At 32.9% G+C, this 18,643-nt stretch overlaps 1 protein-coding gene across 3 annotated transcripts; it reads left to right on the forward strand.

Annotated features, from left to right (window-relative positions):
* The first annotated feature begins 216 nt into the window (after window positions 1-216).
* On the forward strand, window positions 217-16,223 carry LOC130896236 (uncharacterized). Of its 3 annotated transcripts, none has more exons than XM_057804184.1 (6): window positions 217-359; window positions 5,620-5,660; window positions 9,387-9,507; window positions 11,116-11,322; window positions 13,577-13,813; window positions 15,764-16,223. In XM_057804184.1, exons 2-6 carry the CDS (start codon window positions 5,636-5,638, stop codon window positions 16,212-16,214), a joined length of 1,041 nt encoding a protein of 346 aa, XP_057660167.1. In that variant the 5' UTR covers window positions 217-359; window positions 5,620-5,635; the 3' UTR covers window positions 16,215-16,223. The 3 variants fall into 3 exon arrangements, with proteins under 3 accessions (XP_057660167.1, XP_057660169.1, XP_057660168.1); XM_057804186.1 differs by lacking the exon at window positions 217-359 and adding an exon at window positions 3,296-3,352; XM_057804185.1 differs by lacking the exon at window positions 217-359 and adding an exon at window positions 5,419-5,558.
* The last annotated feature ends 2,420 nt before the right edge of the window (window positions 16,224-18,643 follow it).

Raw genomic sequence — 18,643 nt, forward strand, 5'->3', positions numbered from 1 at the left:
CGTCCCAATGAATGATTGAAAAAACAAGACACAAAAAATAAGTAGTGTATTTACCTTTCTTGCAATACAGATATCCATTATAAGTATTATTAACAAGATCTAACTTGAATAGGAAAACCTACACATGCAAAGAATGTTTTTTAATCGATAAAAATCCTTACGTAGAATAAATCCGAGAAGTATTCTTCATTATGTAACACTTTCACTTCGTTGTGGACTCTACTTACATAAACATATGCAGTGAAAGTTTGTATACAAGAACTGATGTCGTTTTTGTGTATTAGAACAGTACCCAGTGTATTCTCTAACGATAACTACTTTTAGTTTTCTAGTTGGACATTTCAATTATTTTATACGAGGTAGGTGAGATTTGATGTTTATATGTGAATACAGTGAACGGCTAAATTCAAATTATTAATTCAGAAATGGCAGAATTTTCGAGAAAATTACGGTCGATTTTTGGTTTAAAATATGATGTTATAGTTGAGAGAAAAATAGAAGGGGAAGAGCTCGTTGGGTGTGATGTTCTTATTGGATAGGACTTTTTAATATTGGATATTCTTGATATGTGGTAGATCTATGGTCTTGATAGGGGATTCGTTTTCTTAAGTTCTGCTTGCGTTGGGAACTTTTTATTTTAAAACATGCATGTTTCATTTTACTTTTAGTAGAAGTACGTCACCGATAAAATTGTGGGGATGTTAAAGTTGAGTGTTTAAAGTAAAATAGAAGGGGAAGAGCTCGTTGGGTGTGATGTTCTTATTGGATAGGACTTTTTAATATTGGATAGTCTTGATATGTGGTAGATCTATGGTCTTTATAGGGGATTTGTTTACGTAAGTTCTGCTTGCGTTGGGAACTTTTAAATTGGGTCTGTGCGCGTATGTATCTGTAGTCTCACAAATACTCTATAGACTCTAAGACCCAGAGCTTGCCAGATATACGTTAAAATATAAAACCTGGAAATTTTTTTACGTATTTTTATTGGTTTAGGGAATTATGTTTGGGGGTTATAAATCTTGACAAACGGTGTCTTTGGTAGGTATTAGGTAAATTAGGGGCGCAGTAAAAAGTCTAACAATATTCTATGATCGGTAACCACCCTTTTAATGCTTATTTATAATATTAGGAGTGACTGATTCTTATAAAAGGTTTACCTGTCCCACTACTATCAGTTATACCGATGGGAAAATGAAAATAAATCTTCAAATATAATTAATAAAATGAAGATATTAGCAACGTGAGAAAATAAAAATTTAAAGTAGTAAATTTTATTCAAACCAGTAATCATCTGATACAGACATCAAAAATACTCGCTCTTTAATATGCTTTCCAGTTAACCGGCTTCTGTTAACTGGAACAGCTAAATTAACAGCCGAAACAAATCTTTCAGATTATACAAAGGAACTTCAGTTTTTTCTTCCAGATTTTTTCGTTGTTGAGAGGGTCTGATGCTTCAACTTTAACATATAAACATTATAATGCTCTGTTTTTAAATAACTGGCTAAATGTTTAGTATTTGCACACGTTTTATGTTCTTTACCGCATAAATTAGAAGAAAAAAAGTTTTTTGCAAAAAAAATTCAAACTACAGACATTTTCAATACAAAATACGTAACTTGCCTCCAATATACTGTCACTTATGTACAGTACACTCACCACAAAACTGTGGTTCTGGTTGCCAATGTTACATATAGAGGTAGCACTTATAGTAAAGCTCACGCTGATTCAGTTAGCCATCAAACGTCAATCTCCGTTAACAACGAAGAAGAATTCTATCTAAAAATATGAACAAGTGATAAAGCTGCTCAAGCGGTCACCCTATTGCGATAAGCCCAGAGTCAACAAGACATGGCCAGTGCGTTGAACATGAGTCAGTCGGCTGTTTCCAGAGTTTACCGTCTTTACCAACAGATTGGTAACTTTTGTCGAAGTCATGGTTCCGGAACAAAAAAAGTAACCGCATTGTGAGCACATCGCTAAAAAATTGGGCCCCATCACTGGTGTTCAAATCGAACTCAGACGAAAGCAGAGTGTGCCAGCATGGCGAAGACGAGTCAATTGAAGACTGGAAAAAGATTCGCACAGTCTTATTTTTGGAGGAGGTTCCAGATGGAAGAAATTTTAGATATCTACGCTAGGGATGGGTATCGGTAGACAAAACATCGATGTTTGCCATTCATTCAAAACGTACACCCATGTTTCACAACTTTCTTTATTCATGGGAAGGAATTCAAATAATGAAATAATTAGTCTTGGCTAATTTGAAATTTATTAATTGAGGTAGCTTTTCAACAACTAGGAATTATTGAAATTACCAAAACATCGATGTTTATTGGAAACTATCGATAACTGCAAAACATCGAAAGAAAATCATCGATTGAAAAAACATCGATACTCTTTACTCAGTTTCGTCGGCAAAAACTTCATCCTAATGCAGGCCACTGCCCGTTTGCTTACAGCAGTTCCGTACAACAATATTTACAAGATGTCGAAATTATCGCAATGGATTGGTCAGTGCGTAGCCCGTAGTTAAATCACATCGAACTTTTATTGAAAGAACTTAAAGAGACACAATCCTTCACCGGGCACGAAATCGGACCTAAAAACGGCGCTCACTGAATAATGGGATAGCACAGAACCAGATCAAGTAAAAAAACTTATTATTCGATCCATGAAAAAGCGATGGAAGCTTTTATTAAGACCATAATTTCAAATAAATTATTATTTTGACGAATTTAAGCTTGTATTTTCAATAATGTTAATAATTATCTTTTTCATTATTCAAGATTATTTTTTATTTGATATTTTTTCTTTACTATCAAAAAAATAATTCAATAACAACATAAACCACCAATTATAAAGCTATGACTAATGACTTTTTTTACTCACGAGTGTATTTATTTATGTCATTAAAAACGCTTAGTATAGCGCTGTCCTTGAAAATTGCTGTTTGTTTTAGCAAAATCCAAGTTTTATGACATATTCAGATGCATATATTGAAATTTTTTTGAAAGTCCGCATCGTTTTCGAAATCTATGCAAAAAAAATCGAAAAAATTCACGGTATATTAAATTTTTTACGGATTTTCGGAAAAAATTTTGCCCGCATCACCGAAAATTTCTAAACAGATAGATCCAATTCTTATTTTAATCAACATCCTCTAAAAATATTTTCCATTCTATTGGTCATTGGAAGAAGTATCTAATTAGCAATTGCGAGTATTGCGTGATGGTTGTATACTTAATTTATTTACAACAAAGTTGTATTAAACAACTTTGTACTTGAACGAGGTATTATTACGGAAAATCTGTTGTCACTCTACACAGATATAGTGTTTACCTTGATGAGAGTAAGTATAATACATACATTTGCTAGTTTCTAAAAACATTTTCTGGTTTAAAATAGAAATTACTTGATGAAATTATAATTTAATAGCAATAAAAGATAATAATGTTACTTAATTCAATAATTTCGTATCGATTATTGCCTCGCTCACAATTCTCTTCATATTTATATAAACAATATTTAATAACAAACGGGTGGGATCAATTTATACACACGATAATTTATTTATACATTAACTATTCACTAGCACTTACACGCTTAACTATTTATTAATATTTATGTAACTAACGACCGCAAGACTGTCGCTTTATTATTTTATTTATTTATTATTTATTAACAAAAAAGCCTTTTTAGAAATAGTCTCTATAAAACAGTCAAAAAAAGATAAACATATCTGACAAAAGAAGAAAAGACCCGACGCATCGGCCAATTACATATTAGTCCAGGTCCGGCTTCACGCTTTATATCATTGGGTGATTTCGTGACAGTATATTTTTATTTTTGGACTATGAAAAGTATCAAAGCGTTCTAACTGTAAAACTGATATACTGGGACGAAGCGCTTGTAGTAATTCCTACGAAAAAAATAGTGAATTTTACTAGAATATTTATTCTGTTTTTTCGGTAAGAAATAAAAGTTTGTCAAAGAACACAAGAATCGAGATTAGAAAGCGTGGTTATTATTTCAATGAAGTCGTCCTATTAGTAGAGGAGCCCAAGAGAGGATTTCGGTATAGAAGCATAGAAATCAAATTAATAAGAAAAAAATGATCATCAGAAATTCTCGAGCACGTCAGTTTAAGAGTTTAAGAGAAGGACTATAAAGTTGTAGAAAAAACATTATCCTTCATTTTTTCTGTATCTATCACTGGTATCTTCTTCTTCGTCTTCCGTGTATTAGGCGTAGTCGCCTGTTTTATCTTCGACATCCTTGCCTCCTACTCTGCTTCAATGTTGTCGCTCCATATTTTTCTAGGTCGGCCGGTACTCCTTCGAACCAATGGGGATTTATCGCGCGCATTCGTTGACGTGATCTATTTTGCACAATCTTCTGATGTTCTCACTTCTTTCCCTGTCCAGTAGGGTTTCTCCGGCTATCCTGCGTAGCACTTTCACCTCTGCCGTTTCCATCATTCTTTTGGTTCTCGCAGTTTCTGGCCGTGTCTCTACGGTGTAGTTCATTATGGGTCTTACATGGCCTTGTACATTATCGATTTGGCTTTTATTCCGATATGTTTATTTCGCCATATGGTTTCGTTCAAACATGCTGCTATTCTTAAGGCTTTAGTTGTTTGCTCTCTAACTTCGTTCTCTACGTCTCCAAATCCTGAAATCTCGATCGCTAGGTATTTGAATTTCATTACTTGGTGAATTATCTGGTCGTCTACGTCTTATCGGAGTTTTGGATGTGGTCATACAGTTTGTTTTGGACGCAGATATATTCGAAGATTTAGCAGTTGGCAGTTAAGCACATGTAAAAGCCTTTGAAGATCATCTTCATTTTTTGCGACTAGAACAGCATCATTTATCGTATTTATCGTATAGTAGATGTAGTACGTCTTTTAGTTGTACTCGATCGAAGGCTTTTTGTTGATCTATAAATCTATTTTAATATTATTTTTTGAATGACTTTTTGGCGACCATTTGAAATAGACGATACAGTGTGAAATAAAGAAAAAAGTCAGTAGAAAGTTTGTATATACGAGAATATATTGAAAAATTCTTAGCCTACTATAGAACTAAACAAAATTTCAATGTCAAAATATTTTATTACTCAACATATTCTCCTCTTAATTGGATACATTTATTACAACGAACCTGCAACGTCTCTAGACCTTAAAAAAATGTTTCTTCTTGCTCTACAAACCAGACCTCAACAGCTTTTATTACCTCCTCGTTGGAAGAAAATTTACAACCTTTTAAACTTTTTTTCAGTTGAAGAAAGAGATGATAGTCGGACGGAGCCAAATCTGGTGAATAAGGGAGGTGTTCTAGTAATTCAAACCCTAAACCACGAATTTTTTGCATGGCAACATGAGATTTGTATAAATAGGTTTGATACCAAAAGCTAAAAACATTTCTCAATCTTGTTTCATATACAGGACACTTTACAGTCTTCTTACTTTGTATTTCTATTTGGTTAGACGAGTACATACAAATAGTAAACATGTGTCCGATATGTTTCACTTGGTATTAATATAAAATGATTTGGTACAAACAATTGTTTGCCTAGGTATTGAATATCAACTAAAAGTATTTTTTCCCATTCTAGACGTCAACGAAAGAACATGCAACGTACTGAAACTTGTAATGGTAAGTACTTCAAAAAGTATCTCGTAGTGTTTCCAGTTTTATTCTTTCCCAACAGTAAACCTCCTCCCGCGAAAATTTATTCCAGCGGGAAAACCTCCTTCGCGGGAATCTTCACATCTATTCCTTGACTACTGAACTGTAGAGTGGGCTTTTAGCGATTTCCTCGCTTTCAAATGCATCCAACAATTTACGATTGGATACATTTTTTAACAGTTTTACATTATTAATATTTATGCTCCTGCAGTTCTGTGGCCGTTGAGTTACTCAGTCCACCCATACAGGCAAAGTCCACCTCCCAGGAACTGATAAAGAAGAACCTACAAAACTAACAGATAATGAGATCTTAAAAATGAATAAGAAAAAGAAGAAGAAGAATATTTATGTCATGATTATGACTGTCAGCATGATCGGTAATACCTAATTTTACGGGACGTCCATATTTCAAAAGAGCTATGTGCTCTTTAAACCGGACAATAACAGATCTCTTAGTCTGTCCAATATACTTCCGGTCACAATCATTCAGCTTATTTCATATGTACCACTCTTTTGGAAATTTCGTATTTTATCCTTATGATTGCCCAACAATTGTTTTCATGTATTGTTGGATTTATAAAACAATTTATTATATATTTCTTCCAATCCTTTTGCATAAACAGGATTGAAAGGTATTAGAGCAAATTTTTCTTGTTTTTCACTTTGAGTTTGGAAAAAACTAGTTTGACATAGAGGTTTCTTAAAACTATGACTATACAGCTACATCCTCAATCAAGGTCCTTTCCTGTCATTGAATCTCTCGACGTTAAGTGGAAAGTGAATCACATTATAAAGAAGGTTTTTTTTGCTTTCCACTGATAACAAAAATACGGGTATACAACACGTTGAGCCCCGACCAAAATTGATGAACTGGCCCCAATTTTTTTTGTGTTTTTACACTCTATATGGGATGTGGATTTGAGGAAATCTTTTCATTATATTTTTTTGAAGGTACATCCTACTTGCAGTGTGGAAAAATAAAATTTTGACGTATGTTTTGGATGTGCGAAATATTAGATCAGATCAAAAATAATGCTTTTGGGTGAGGTTAAATTTACCTATCTTTTAACAATACGAAAATGGAAAGATAAGCGTGACGTGTTGATGCTTTCTACAAAGCATGCTGATGACACAGTAAGCATTGACAGACGATCAGAAGTGGTTGTGAAGCTTCAAATGGCAAGCCACAACACTTATTTGAGAAGGACGTCGAAGTGGTATAGCTAAATTGCTATTGAGCTGTTATTTTGTATAACAATGGTGAATGCTCATATTCTTAAAAAGAATAACAAAAAAGAATAAACCAAATACTGGTTTCCAAATCAGTCTAGTAAAGGTGTTACTGAAGAAAGAAACTACGGTTGTTGCTGATCAAGAGACGCCAAAACCAAAAAAATCCATTGTCTAGTGAAGAAAGAAGGCCCAAGTCACAAGGTGAAAAGAGATTGTGCGGGGTGTTGTGAAAAAAGTCAAAAAAATTATTGAAAAATTCAAGTAAAAGATATGTTTACTTTTTGCAGTGTTTTTTTTTTGTAAAACCACATTATTGTATTCCGTGTTTTGCTGAAAAACATAAATAATTATGATTGTAACAACAATTTTGTGTTGTTGTATTGATACTGTAATATTTTATATAATAAAACTTTCGTTTTTCAAAATTCGTCATTCTCTTATACCTTCAAAACAAAATTTAGCAAAAATAGGTACAGGAAATGTAAAGGTAGCACAAATTAAAAATTATAATTTAATATTATTATAACTATGTTGAAGGAAACAAAAAAAAAAGAATTTTAAGGTTTTTTGTTTTACAATGGAGTTGGGTAATGTTTCAAGGGCCCAGGACGGTCCAACTAAACTGTAAAACATTCAAATGCGATCCCTTCGGCCGAGGAGAAGGTTAAAAGGTTTGGGGAAAGCGCATGGGGGATGGATGGGCCGCATCGGGGATCAACGTATTAAACAAAGTATGAAACGCCGTTGTACAATTTCTCCAATCTAATTTTCATTTTTGAGGTTCCACTCTGCTTGACAAAGATTAATTTGTAACAATTTAGGTTTTCAAAAGTCAGTATACTTCGAAAATTTTTAGAAAAATCTATTTTTTGTAATGTGTCTGTTATAAGTGGCAAATATTCAGCATCTAGGTCCATTTACCAAATTTCAAAATCAGTTCACAACTATAACCTTAAATTCTTATGATTATGATAAAAAATTCGGTGTTGAACAGCCGAAAGCATGTCGATTTGTATCTTTAAATGCGCATTTTGTCCAAAAAAAATTATACGGGATGTGTCATATAATAGTGACAATACCAAATTTCTTATTTCAAATGCAACGCCTTGTATATTATTCATTTTGTGGAACTTCAGAAAATTCTAGATTCAATTCATTACAATGATATATACCTTCCACTGTTTCGAAAATATTAAGTGTTGTCAGATTGATTACAAAAATTGAATAAATGCTGATACATGTTTATGATATTTGATACAATTGTATTGTTTATAAAATGTCCTTCAAGCGAATTCTTCGCATGTAACTCCAACATGCCTTTTTACTGATATGAATTGAAATGATTGAATCAAATAACTTCGTACGTCGCAACAATTTCTATTTATATTAAAATTAATACTGAATAAGTTTTTACAAAATATAGTCATTTTATATTTTAATTTTAAAATCGTTCAAAGTTTCAACGTTTTATACACTTAATTATACAAAGATTCCATCGATTGTTGTGTTTGCGTTTTTTATAACTTCTCTCGAAGATACTAAATTGATGTTATATGTTGCTTCCAAAAAATTTTCAAATTCGGTGGTTGTCGAAAGATTTTGTATGGAAACAATCACATATTGGTTATTTTGAATAATTTTTTCCTTATAATGTCCGAAATTTCTTTCGTTTTTGCACTTCTACAGCTGTAAAGGAATTAAATGCAAAAAATCCGATCTCGCTACATGTTTCCCGTGAAGAGACGTCGCTGCTGCAGACAGTCGAAAAGACTGAAATGTATAGAAGTGCAAGGTGCCGACTTCGAACAGTTATTATAGTTTTTGTCTTTACTTGATAAGTTGTAGGCTAACAACTAAATTTTTCTACACTTCAATTTTTTCCCTATGTAAGTAACACGATGTACAGTACGCAGTTCAATTCGAAATGTTTGATTGTGTTTTAAAACCTTCTATATTTACAATTTATGATAATTTTTTTCAGAATGTCTCCTTATGGCGAACGGTTTCTTCAACATGTACAACGATCTAATAATCTACATATCTCCCAAACCATAAATTTTATCGAGTTAAAACAAATAGTACCTTTTTGTTAAAACATCGATTTAAAAATTCATTTCTGTTATCGTTAAACGAACTACATGGACATAGTAATCATCCATTAAAAATTCATAATGTTAGAATGTATAATTTCGAATATATGCTTAAATGTTTGTTTTAACGTTCTGATTTTGCAACTTTAAATGCTTATAACTCAGAAACGAAGTATCGTATGAGAAAATGGTTTTTATGTCACAACATTATTTTCACGTCATCTACTCACTCCCGAATTTTTTGCATCATGTTCCGGAACACCTTGTATAAAAATAATAAATTAATCAACTTGTGACCGGCTTGAATGATAATAATTAAACATTTTTACCTAACAATAATTAACAGAAACAAATATTTGATGTTTTTCAGATTTCGATGCCCAAAAATTTGTAGACAACTTATTAGAAAATGGGTCCAAAATTGGATGTAACACCAGTCTCTGTGAAAAATGTGATTTACCGCCTTTCTACGACGACCAAGTTTTCAAAAAGTAAGTAGAAACCAAAATTTTTGTAATTACTATTCAAATATTAACAACTTGCTTATTTTACAATATTTTATAGTCTGTTAGGGTTTTTATTTAATAATCTTGAAAACAGTGGCGGAATGAAGTATACAGGGCATTATTTGAGAAGGATCCACCTTTAACAACGTAGTACCGTAAATAGGAGCAAAAATTTTTATTGAAGGAACAATCATGATAATTTGTAATATATACCTCTCAGTACCTCTACATACCATAATAAAAACATCCGGTAAGATTATAAAGGAGACGTCGAAAATCATATCAACAAGTTCTTTACCACTATAGTTTAATTCCACAATTGTATGGGAGTATTTCCTCTTGTAGAGCCAATCAAATTGGACATTTACCCTTCACATTGTATATAATATTTGTCCAATTTTTGAAAGCCGACAAAAAAAGGTAAATTCAGTACTAGTTAATTGGATGAATTTCTTCAATTTCTTATTTCCTTGACCTTTTGATATTAGTGCATCTAAATGTTCTTGATTTTTGGTCTCTTCTGTTTTAAAATTTTATCTTTCCTCCAAATCAACAGACCTCTTCCAAGACCATACGTTCAGGTAGTTTTTTAAAAACTGAAAAAACCTGTATTATTACGTATTTCTCAAGTTTATTATCAAATTTCTTTCAAGCAATAAGGTAGTCATGTCAAAGATACGGCCCGCGGGCCGCTTCTGGCCTCTGGGCCGTATAAATAAGGCCCGCGATCACAATGTGTCACAGAAACAAGCATCATGTTTTTTAGAGTTTTTAGACTTCAATTCCTCTACAGATGTTTTAGATACTCGTTCTCTCAAGTCTACGGATGTTTATAAGTAATTTCAAGGGCAGCGCGTGCCTAGACAAGCGAAAGAGAAAGACAGTATCGCTATATCTTAGCAGCAAGCGGAAATATCCTATTATTTTTGTCGAGAACGGTACAATCTTCCATGTGCTTTGAGTCTAGACTACAACCTTCATTAACCATATAAAACGAATGCGTGGCGTGACGTGAGTCAGTTGAGTCGAGTAATCATAATTGTTTTGTCGAGCATTCGAAAGCAGAATATGAACTCGACTGGAATATACTTAGCAGCACAACTGCGGATGGCCCTCCTGCCATGGCTGGCAAACATTCGGGCATTGTTACTAAATTAAAACAGAAAACATCAAGTAATTTTGTGGGATTTCACTGTATAAATCATCAGGAGTCATTGGCATCCAAACATTTAAATATGGACAATGTCATGCAACCTATAAATAAAATTGTAAATTTTATAAGGACTAAATCAGTTCATTGGCTCAGTCGAGGAGTAGTTTTAGAAAGATTTTTTGCATGACGTGACCCTATTCATGCTTTTAAGTTAGAAAAAGACTGGGTAAATATCTGATTGTCCCTCAATTCTATTGATATATTCAAGCTTTTGAAACAAAGTTGAGGCTGTGGGAAAATCAGGTAAAAAATCAAACTTTGGACCATTTTCTTCATTTAAAATATGTCAAAACGAACGTGTAATTGTCGTATTTCAATTATAATAAAAAGAAACAGAACATTTAGATGCTTTAATAACTAATTATTATATTATTTTACAGGGGACAGCAGTTTTTCTACAAACATATATTTGCCATGTTTTTTGCTAAATTCAATGGTCTTCTAGCGATTCTAGCAGCGCCTTCCGTATTAAAAATCTTAATGTTTACTGGAAAATCAAGTACTGATTTCACCGCATATATACGATATGTATCTACAGTTTTTCACATGATTATTTGGTATGAGGAAGAATTCAAACCTGGATCTAGGTAAACGTAATGATATTTAAAATATTTTGTGCTCATATTTGCTTTTTCTCTTTTCCCATCTTTCCCTGTTATCTCTTTCAAATATAAACAGTCTCTATGATCTTTTGAAAACAAATAATTATGAATTAATATTATTGTAATATGCACTGAAATAAACTGAATATTTTCTGACACTTTAACACTTTAGACAAAAATTGTAGATCATAAAATTATCTACTAAAAACGCATTAATATATTTTTTCCTACGAGTCACTATTTCTGAGATATAATGTTTCAAAAAGTTATAATATGCACACGTTTCCACACCACCTATGAGGTAGTGTAGTAATTAGCGCGTTTTTTAACGTAGTTCCTGGGTAGGCCTATTCCACAGGTCTGTTGTGATCATATTTAATTTGAAACTACTGCAAAATAATTGAAATTGGCAGAGATTCAAAAGATAAAAGCGATTTAAATTAAAAAAAAATTTAATCGTCCGAGTCGTAACTTTTAAATTCTTCTTCTTGTTCCTCTTCTTCTCATTCTGGAATCGAAAGGATTCTTCACTGTTGGTGATTCAATATTAGAGTACGACCGGGGCCAGAGTACAAAACAGTCCGACTTTTTGGCAACCACATTTAGCACTGCGTTAGCACATTTTTGTGTTCAGCAGTTTTTCTGGCGCAAGTCGGAGTAAAGTTTGAACGGGTTCTAATGTATTGTTGACCAACTTCCAACCCCAATCTGTAGAATGTAATTGATAACCAAGTAGCACTTGGTTAGGTTAGGTTAGGTTAGGTTAGGAACTTGATAATATACCCGAAAAATATGTTGATGAGAACCAACTGAGATTGGATGAAGACAAGCTAATTGAACTTGTTTTTTACTTTAAGTATTTTTAACGAAACATGCGTATCGATAGTTTTCTGAGCAGGTAGGTTTTTTAGGATTTCCGTACATAGAAAGAAGAAAGGGAATGCCGTGCTAATAACTTCTTGTCGAGTTGAATTATTGTTTTTAAAAATTTCAGCACATTGAACTAAATTTTGTTTTTCAAACATTTTGAAAACTGTAAAATGCATATCTCGTGTCACAGCCAGTTATTGCGTGTAAAAATAGTACATGATTTTGACACTTTGCAAAAGTAGATAAACTTTTTGATGTTGAGCTTTTCCTGGTTTTAAGGAGAAAATAATTTTTCCAGTTGTAGTTCGAGCAGTATAAATTTACATATTCACCAAAGTTACCGATAGAAAAATATTTTTAACATATACTACAACTCTAGAGATGTATATATATACGTGGCGGACTCATGTGTATTGTGACGATTACTTTTTGAATCTTTATATCTCAGAAACGGTGACTCGTAGGGAAAAAGTATTAGTACGTTTTTTATAGATAATTTTATGATCTACAATTTTTGTTTGGGGTATTTTTAAAATAAACCTCATCTTTTTGCTGAAAATGGCGAAAATCCCATTTTTTCACCTTCGACCTTGAATAAAATTTTACTTGTCTTGAAAAACCCATACAGTCGGTTTTTAATTTCGGGTTCACATGTATAGATCAATGATTCTTCGTCCATTACGATCTTGTGTACGTCTTATGAAGCACCGCTATTGAATTTTATCAGCATTTCTCCATTTCTTTGCACCAATCGACACGAGCTGCTTTTGAACGATTTTCTACTTATGTAGTATCCAACGCAAGTAAATTTTTTAATAGCCAATTGGTCAAGCAAGATTGAATGTATGACTGAGGATCTAATGCCTATATGCTCAATGCTCAATCTCACGGTATGTCATGTGATCTTGGAATATTAGTTTCCGCACTCCATCAACTCAATTTCGTTTGGTGTTATTATCAAAATCGGGAATGTTGGGATTGTCGAAAATCACTTCTTATTCTGCAATGTGTGTTCCATCGTTCCATAAGATAAGAAACTTCATTTTTAATTATATTTTGAACAAATCTACTGATTTTGAGCTTGATGGGAATTTATGTAACTTCATTCTTATTTTTTGGTCCAAATTGACTGGACTATTTGACGTTCGTCGAAAAATAGACAAATCCCGTATAGCGTGCGTCGTTTGTGACACAAATTTTTGCGTAGGAAATGTGCGTGTCATTTGACATAAATCATGTGCGTTTATTTATCATAAATAAATCATGTTTATTATTTCTAATTTATAGTTTTCAAAGATTATTGTAGGTTTGAAGGTTGTAAGTCAAGACGAAATTTCTTGGCAATTTTTGAATGATTTGAATCTTTCAGAGTATGGAAATCTCTACGTCAAGTTAATTCAAAACACAATTCAGCCAGCAGACAAAGTTGTAGGAGTAGCTTCAACAAAATCACCCAAATGGATATGGCATTGACTCAGTTCGGATTCATGGGATTTCAAGTAGCTAGACCTAATTTGATTGGTATTCATAATGCGACCGATGAGGAATTCAAAGCTTTCATTCATTTTTGGAAGGTCGTTGGTTACTTAATGGGAATTGAAGATAGGTATGCCGTTTGAACTTTTAAAATATATAATATATATAAATATATATGTATATATATATATATAAATCAAATATGAAGAAATATTTCAATTAATCAATAATTCTATCAACGTCAATTTGAATATTGAATTTTGAAACGTATGTATTTTAAAATTTTTTACCAGAATACGATTCAAAACCACCGAAAATCTTAATTAATTATTTCCCAGACGATGAATACATAAGTATTCGAGAGTTCGGAAAAAATATAAAATATATTAAAGTTAGTCCACTTTGGTGTTTCATTGCCACGTTCCACGCTCATAATATAGCTGCCAAAGACTTCTTTACGTGAAGATTGCGCCAGTTAGCGTTCACTGGGGAATGTTCAACTACAGGAACAAAATTCTGATTCTATCTTCATTTCGGTGTCTACTTCGAACGAGAGTTTATTATACCACTCTGATGAGACGTAATAACGTCGAAACTGGTCAGTGGTTACAACCCTCTACTTGCAGTTCCGAGCCATTAGAGATGTTAAAATCGACAAGATGGTCGATAAACATCACGTTTTTCATAGAGGATGTAATTCAATATCGGTCGTGATATTAGCCAGAAAAGTAGTTGTGTTCTCCTTTGAAGAACGGCAAAAAATTATTAGAAATTTGACTGTTGAATGTTGACTGTTTGCAAGTAGATTTTATATGGTTATGTTACTAAATATTGATTTCTATGAAGGTCCTGCATGTCTTTTACAATTATTTTTCACTAGTTGATAATATTACCATAACTTCTGCATAGGCTGTGATTCATCGTTTTTCCTCTTCTTTGTAGTTTGTTATATTCTTCAAGATATTTATGCCATCATTCTCTTTTGTACCATCATCGTATACTGTTTCGTTGCTGGGTCAGGTTTTTGAATTTGGCATTTGATTTGAATTTCAAACTTCCATTTTTTTCCATCTTTACTATTCTGTAACAATAAATAATTTCCTTCCCCTTTTGATATGTTTATGTTTCTAAATCATCTTAATGATTAAAAATTACTTCTTTCTTTCTATTTTTTTACTGCTTAGACTATGTTATTTGTGATTATTTGTCTTGATTCATGTCTCTTTTCTATGATCTACGGGGCTTATCGAGGACGATGCACGCAGTGGATGCTCCAACGGGGCGGTCACTGATCAAATCAGCAAGAAAGTCCACAAAATAATTTCTGATAACTCTAAAATGAAACTGACAAGATAGCTGAAACCCTAAAGATAACAAACAACCAGAAACATCGGAGTCCAATCGACAGTCAGCCGGGTGAACTGCACGTAATGAACCGACTTCAAAGCGTGGAAAGACGCAAATACGGCTAGCCTCGCAAGGTTATGGGATCAGTGTTTTGGTATGCGTATGGTACAATTTTCATCGAAAAAAGAAAAATCATAAACAACAACTATTAGGTATCGTTATTGGAGAGTTTGATCAAGAAAATCGCGGGATAACAGCCCCAATTGAAGAAGATGGAAGTGTTGTTTTATGCTCAATGCACCGTGTCACAAAGCAATGAAAACGCTGGAAAAATTGAGCGTCCGGCGAATTTTTCCTGTCCCCATACCCCAAAAAGATGTACGCTGGACAGAATTTTTGCGCCAATGAAGCGATTATCGCTAAAGCCTATACCCAGGTAGCATGGTGACGTTTAGTCATGTTTCACTACTTGGGATTTTGAGGTTGAAGACAATTCGCACTATAAAAATGGTATCGAAAAATTGTGTGACTACTATAATCGTTATATAGCCTTCGAAGGCTGATAATAAAATGAAATTCAACGAAAAAAAAAAATTTATTTTACGCTAAACCAGGAACTTTTCAGCCTGCCTAGGTTAGGTTGCTTTTGAAAAGCCTTAACATGTCTTGTTTATTATAGCAATATTGTAAAGAAATGAACAAAGATTTAATATTTGTTGTTTACATTTTCCAGATTCAATATCTGCCGTGATTCTGTAAAAGAATCTAGAGAGATCTGCAACATTTTGATCAACCAAATATTTCACCCGCAAATCGTCAAGAAAGATGAGAAATTCTTGAAAATGGCCAGGCATCTGATACGAGGAATGTGGTCGATGCATCCAATTTTGTCGTTCAAAACTATGATGAATTACCTACATTTCTTGGTTAAACCATCGCATTGTTCTTTAACAAATAACAACGACGTTAATATTGATAAGAACGAATATTTTCAATTAAATTTTGCTAATAATATAAGACTAATAATTATTAATTATTCAATAAGAGTTTTATTGAAGTATCACATTTTTAGAATAATTTTCAATTGGTTGGAACATTTGTGTCTTTGGTTTATGAAAGTGTTTCCCATATTAGCATATTATAGTTTTGGCACTAAAAATTCTTTGGTAAAAATAAACGTTTAAACTAAAAAATTGTTTATTTTTGTATTCTAACAGCACAAGGAGCCAACAAAATGAGGAGAAAATATTGCTGCTAAAAATTTTACAACTGATTTTAAATGTTTTCAATAGTCTAGTCAACAAGTTGAAAAACAAGAAAAATAGAGTTGAATCTCATAAAAATATGTACAATGTTTTATTGTTCGGTGAAGACGGGTGTAGTTAACAAAATTTTTTTATAATATATAGTTTTATTATAATATAGTCCTATTTTAAGAAAAAACTACTTTAATGTGATAAAATAAATGTAAAAATTTAAAGAAGGAATACAGGGTATTTCAAAAAAAGATGATCCCTTCTCTGGGATAGATAAAAAACTGAAAAATATTTGTGATTTTTTCTAGGTAAACAATTTTCGTTGAAGAAAAAAATATACACATTTCTTACGATTTTGCCGCAGCTACTGGCAACATTGTATTCAAATTTTACACCAATATGTTTTGAAAACTAATACATCCAATAAATTTGTTCTTATGCCTGACTCTCATAGATGGTGCTAGTTACACGGTACGTACCAGACATAACTTTTTCAATATCAGATTTATTAAGTAAAATTTCAAGTAAACACATAATTTAACACGAAAAAGGACTCTTGATAAAACTCGATACTGTGTACCGCTTACTACTTGGTATAAACCGTGTAACTAGCGCCCTCTATGAGAATTAAGATATAAAAAACAAATTTATTGGACGTATCAGCTTCCAAAACATATTCGTATAAAATTTCAATACAATATTTTCAGTAGTTGCGGCAAAATCGTAAAAAATGTGTAAAAGTTTTTTTTCTTTAACGCCCTTTATCTTGAATATGGATGGCGTTACCAAAATTTTTACTGAGCAAACCCCAAATATTTTCCAGTTTTTTATATATCCTAGAGACGGGTTCACCTTTGTTTGAAACACCCTGTATAATAAAAACCAACAATAAAAAAATTACAAAACTACCTACAAATAAAAAAAAATCTAAAAGTGTAGTCCTAAAGTGAACATTTATACAAATAAAAATTCATACAAATGTATCCAAATATCATTTCCGGGAAGGTACTATGGAAAAACTGAGTCAGGATGATTGTCCAAAATACTTACAAAATTGACCAATACGGTTATTTTTCATGCTTACAAATACAATTTAGAAAATGTAAGAAATTAAAAGTATCATTATTGAAAAAGACTTAGAACTTTTTATTTTCAATAATATATAAAATTCAACCCGGTAATGTCGGCAACAGCGAGAATCCGGCGACGAAAAAAGAAATTCTCGTGACTTTCTGAGGACCGTGGACTTTCTCTTACGCCTGATTCACACTTTCTACGAGGCTACACGCATGAGGGTGATGTCGTGAATATAAAATATAACGAGAGGGTAGATGAATAGCACTCCTGTCACCTTTGCTCTTCAAGATTCGCTTCGAGAGCCTCCAGAAGGTGTCTCGCTAGAATTTGGATCGAGCATTAGAAGCTTCTGGCAGGAGTCTTAGCTAGTAGAAACAGCAAGACAACCACAACTTTTATTTTTTCATTTGCGCACTAAATCTACTGTAAAATAAGCCAAAACGATTCAGTTAGCTACTTTATGCGCTTACCAATATTATAATATATTGAATTTATGTTTCCTAACTATAAGTTGGGAAATATATTTGCGCAAGCTTTGAAAGGTTTTCAAAGGTTGTTAGTAAATATTTGCTTTTGAAAACGCCTACGCAAAATGAAAGGGATGTAGACACTGTGCACGAGGACGCTGTATCATTTACTACCGTAAAATTTTGGGCAACTGAATTCAAACATGACTGTATCAACTTGACTGACGACGAGCATTCGGGATGGCCAAAAACTCCGACAACTAGCAATATCATGGAAAAGGAGAGGCTATCGATATATCTGAAGAAGGCAATTACCATATAATAACTTCAGAACCATGCATGCGTAAGCTACTAAAACGTTGGTTGAATCAAAGGCGTATTCAAATGAGGATCTGTCAGACTTTATAATAGCTGTTTAAGCAAAACGAGAGGATTTTTAGCGTCAATTCTTATCTGTAGATGAAACTGGATCCACCACTACACTCCTAAAACGAAAAAACACAAGTTATGGTGACCATTTTTGGGATGGTCATTGCTTAATAAGGTAAATGGAGAAATTGCTAAAAAGCAAACGACCGCAGGTGAAGAAAACGCACTTTCTCTCATTATGGCGGACCATCCAACGTATTCACCAGGTCTGATCCCCAACGACTTTTTGTGTTTCCTAACCTCGAAGGATTTTTTCGCATACGTAAGCGCCTATTTTGAGAAGAAAGGCTATTATTTGGGTGCTTATGGGAAAATGTCTTGTTTCTTTATTAGATCGGAAACTTTTCAGACAATCCTCGTATGTTCCATCAAGACTGAGTTGTG

The sequence above is a fragment of the Diorhabda carinulata genome, chromosome 7, assembly GCF_026250575.1.
Source record: "Diorhabda carinulata isolate Delta chromosome 7, icDioCari1.1, whole genome shotgun sequence".
Lineage (NCBI taxonomy): Eukaryota > Metazoa > Arthropoda > Insecta > Coleoptera > Chrysomelidae > Diorhabda > Diorhabda carinulata.

Bases quoted from the DNA above. Each gene is read 5' to 3' on its own strand.
- LOC130896236 (XM_057804184.1), top strand. From the start codon at position 5,636: ATGCAACGTACTGAAACTTGTAATG. The intron at 5,661-9,386 runs GTAAGTACTTCA...GATGTTTTTCAG, and splicing joins ACGTACTGAAACTTGTAATG to ATTTCGATGCCCAAAAATTT. The intron at 13,814-15,763 runs GTATGCCGTTTG...TACATTTTCCAG, and splicing joins TTAATGGGAATTGAAGATAG to ATTCAATATCTGCCGTGATT.